The 3,866-nt window shown below is 26.5% G+C and overlaps 2 protein-coding genes across 2 annotated transcripts in view; both read left to right on the forward strand.

The window, feature by feature from the left end:
- Positions 1–2,692, forward strand: part of LOC115245221 — a 5,495-nt gene extending 2,803 nt beyond the window's left edge. The window contains exon 2 of the mRNA XM_029823434.1: positions 2,230–2,692. Within this exon, the coding sequence (XP_029679294.1) occupies positions 2,230–2,598 (369 nt within the window). The 3' untranslated portion in view covers positions 2,599–2,692. The remainder of the gene's footprint in view (positions 1–2,229) is intronic.
- A 615-nt stretch (positions 2,693–3,307) lies between these two features.
- The window catches only part of LOC115245217 (NPC1-like intracellular cholesterol transporter 1), a 16,995-nt gene continuing 16,436 nt past the window's right edge, over positions 3,308–3,866 (forward strand). Inside the window, exon 1 of the mRNA XM_029823427.1 lies at positions 3,308–3,375. The gene's annotated coding sequence lies outside the window, so the exon portion shown is untranslated. The remainder of the gene's footprint in view (positions 3,376–3,866) is intronic.

Below are 3,866 nucleotides of genomic sequence, written 5' to 3' on the forward strand. Positions count from 1 at the left end.
TTTTTTTTTTTTTTTAATTAAAAGAAAGCTTATTAATTTAACATTTTTATAATGCATTTATAATATTATGTTATTTTTGATTTTATGTATATATAATTGTATTTTGGTTATATACTATTTATGTTATATAATGTTGATCTTTTTTAACATTGTTATATATTACTTTTATATATTTTTATAATACGTCAATAAGATTCACTACTTAATGTATTCTAAAAAAGATATGTAAGAATGTTAATTCAATTATACACCTACAGACAATCAAATGTACCACAGTATTAAATACAGCATGAAAATTGAAATTTAAGCAGATTGGTATAAACTTAATATTTATACAATTTCGCCTTTCTAATTATATATTTCTATAATTTCTGATTTAAATGTGCCTAATCTTTTATTATTTAATGCAATAAAATATATGAAAATAATAAAAAAAGTGCAGCAATATACCAAATATTAAATAATAAATTTATTATACATATAAAACTGATATAATTTATTTATTAATTGCACGTTTCATTATTTTGTAATTGCTTAATTAGTGTTTGTTAGAAGACATTTCTTTTCACGTAGGGATATAAATCGATCGTAGTCACGATCATATATATTAATTAACGTCATTCCCGGTTCGATATTCTCGGCATTTAATTGTTTTATGCCGTTTTTATTTTTAGACGCACACATTAATACCAAATTTGTCGATCCCGAGAAACTTTATTCGGTATTGTCAATGTTTGTTAATAGTGCGATAATCATTGAAATTAACATACACGCTCGATTAAATTTCGATATTTCTGATGTCTGTTAATAACATGGTAATCATGAGTTTAGAATATGTATGTGCGTGCGCGCGCGCGCGCGGAGCGATTAAATAGTAATATTAGAATAAATACAAATTATGAATATCAAAAACTGCAATCAATTATAATTAAACACATAGATCAACATTACGACAATAAACGCCGCATATTATTCGATACTCCCGACATTTTGAATCCGCAATACAAATGATATGATTTTATTTAATTTGTAAACAGCTGTTAGTTGACAACTAATTACTGTCGTGTACGTTAATTGTGAAAGTTGTTCACTAATACACATTTGATACAGTTTCATCAATATATCATTGTATTAATAATTTAACAAAAAATTTTAATTTTAGTTTATGATATTATTATTCAACTATTTTTTTCATAAAATATATTATTATTGAAAGAATGATAAATATTAGATGCAATTAATGCAAGTTTTTATGGATATCAAGAAGAGAATGGGGGAAATATAGTAATAGTTAATGCTTGCAAATTGCAAAATTGCAGTTAATACTTTAATCACGCGATAACCTTTGATTTCTTTAATCTTAAATTTTGTTTGATATTCTTGATATTTATACGCACGCAATATTTTCATTTCAATGACTGTGAAACATGCAGGAACTACGAAACAAATGTGTTGACTAATCTCAACAAGGTCGGACATTATTAAACATCAGCGTAATTCGAATTCGTGGAATATGCAGTGTGTCGTCGCGCATTGCACACTGAGGTTTCAATCCTTATTTAAACAATAATAAAATTTAGGTATATATTTATTTTTTAGTTTTTTGGTTTAAGCAAAATATCTATATTTCTATTTTATACATTTATATATATAAATTTAATTTTGCGAATCATACAACGAAATCCTGTGCTAAAGTTTCAATTAGCTTTTGAATTATTGTCTCGATACATAGGAATCTGACGTATATCCAGATTGAAATGCAAATTAAATCGATTTCGGAAAATTGGAAATTAAACTTTGCTACAATCTAAACATAGATCTTTTTCTCAAATATAGTACTTTATTATATGTATGATATACGCAATAAAATAAAAAATGAAAGAACAGCTTATGTGCACGAAATAAAAGCTTTCAAACGCGCACAGTCAATTAAAACCTTTTTCTTTCGCGGTAGAACTCTCGGTAGAATGACAAATGGGACATTTTTGTTCTAGATAAATTTTCACATTCGTTGTTCTGTCAATCCCACGTCTCTCATGTGCTGTTCTTTTTTTTTTTTTTTTTTTTTTTTTTATTTTTTTTTTTATTGACATGTTATCGTGAAAATCACCGTAGAAATATGACGAATAAATCTATTCTTTATACTAATAAGAAAAAGTGTATATTATTTATATTGGTTAGTCAAAATTACATTCCGATTTAATCAGCTTTGTTTGCAATTTTGCGTAGGTGATCCATAGCGAAGAGGACAGAATGTGGATGAAAAAAAAATCAAACATAATTTTATATCCAACCGGCGATGGTCATTCTAACGTGACTCGGATACGGAGCGCTCATCGAAAAGATCTCGAGACAGTTCTTCCTTTTATAGTTTTTGCGCCGCTCTGGTTAAACGTCGAAACATGTAATTCTACGGTAAAGATTTTAATACCGGGTTTTGCATTAATCAGTATCTTATATACTTTGGTACATATGCAACTTCTACAAATGTCTACGTCTTGGAAACTTTACTTATCTATGATTCTGTATTTAATTTTAACTTATATATGCGCAATTGCTGCAGTGAGATACACTATTATTATCCCAAAATTGATTTAGTTAAGAATAAAAATGAAAAGAATGATTTTATGATGTTAATATATGCTACACTATCAAATAATTTTTGTAGAGAAATAAACGCATTTCAAAATAATATCTAATTATATTTTATTATATGCTGATTTTGTTACAAGATTTAAAAAAAAATATTAAAAAAAGAGAGAGAGATATAATTGGCTAAAGTTAAATCATACATGATTATATTGCGTGATTAACATGAAGCTTTTGATATGACAAATTTCCATTGTTGCCCGTCATTTAAAACCTCATTATTCCTTATTATTTCTTTATCAATGACTAATTGCGTGGCGAGTGAAATTGATACAGAAACGAGACAATTATTTATTGATAATACAAATATACTGTTTATAATTTTGGTACTATATTTGGTACTATTTGATATCGTATTTTAGAATTCAACTGTATGGCGATTCATCAAAATTACGATCTTACGTATGTTTATTTCTTTAAGTTGCTCATGACGTATATATATATTCTAATCTTAAAGTCGAGAACTCTGTACTACATCATAGCATATGTTACAACAAATTTATAAAAGTATAAAACTGTACTCACCGTATATATAAATAGCATAACCTAACAATTTCTGCGTATGCGATAAGTGCAGTATTATATTTATAAGTTTTTTGTAGCAATTTTCTTATGCTATGATGTAAAAAGAGATCTCGACTTTAAGATTAAAATTCTTAATAAACAGATACTTCTATGAATATATTTTCAGTCTCAGCAACGCAACTCAACCGAGCTGATGTCAAAGTAAGTCATTGATGTCAAAAACGCAGTTTTTCTCTTGACTCTAACATTTTTATATTTTTTATAGATATATGTAATAACTATATTTTTGAAAACAATATTCTGGCATTCTCTTATTGATTAGTATCCAAAAATAATCTTTTCCATACGATAATAAATATGTTCTTTTTTTTTAATTGTCTTCCTCAGAGAGTTAATTATGTGTTAAATGTTATAAAATCAAAGCAACAAAAAATGAAGAATCCCCGTTTTTCAATATGCGATACATATCTTTGAATTAAAAAGTGCAATGCAACAATTCTTCTATAGTCTATACAGATTCTTTATATTTAATTACATTAAACAGAAATAAAATTGCGTAGCAAGAGACAAAACTGATAATCTGTTCGCTGTCGCGATACTTATTAACTGTAAGCGTAACCAAAAAACTGAATTTATCCTTTATTATCCTACAGTAAAATACACAAAAATAATATATATCAAAAATAATATAT

This window comes from Formica exsecta, unplaced genomic scaffold (genome assembly GCF_003651465.1).
Source record: "Formica exsecta isolate Colony F162 unplaced genomic scaffold, ASM365146v1 scaffold93, whole genome shotgun sequence".
Classification (NCBI taxonomy): domain Eukaryota; kingdom Metazoa; phylum Arthropoda; class Insecta; order Hymenoptera; family Formicidae; genus Formica; species Formica exsecta.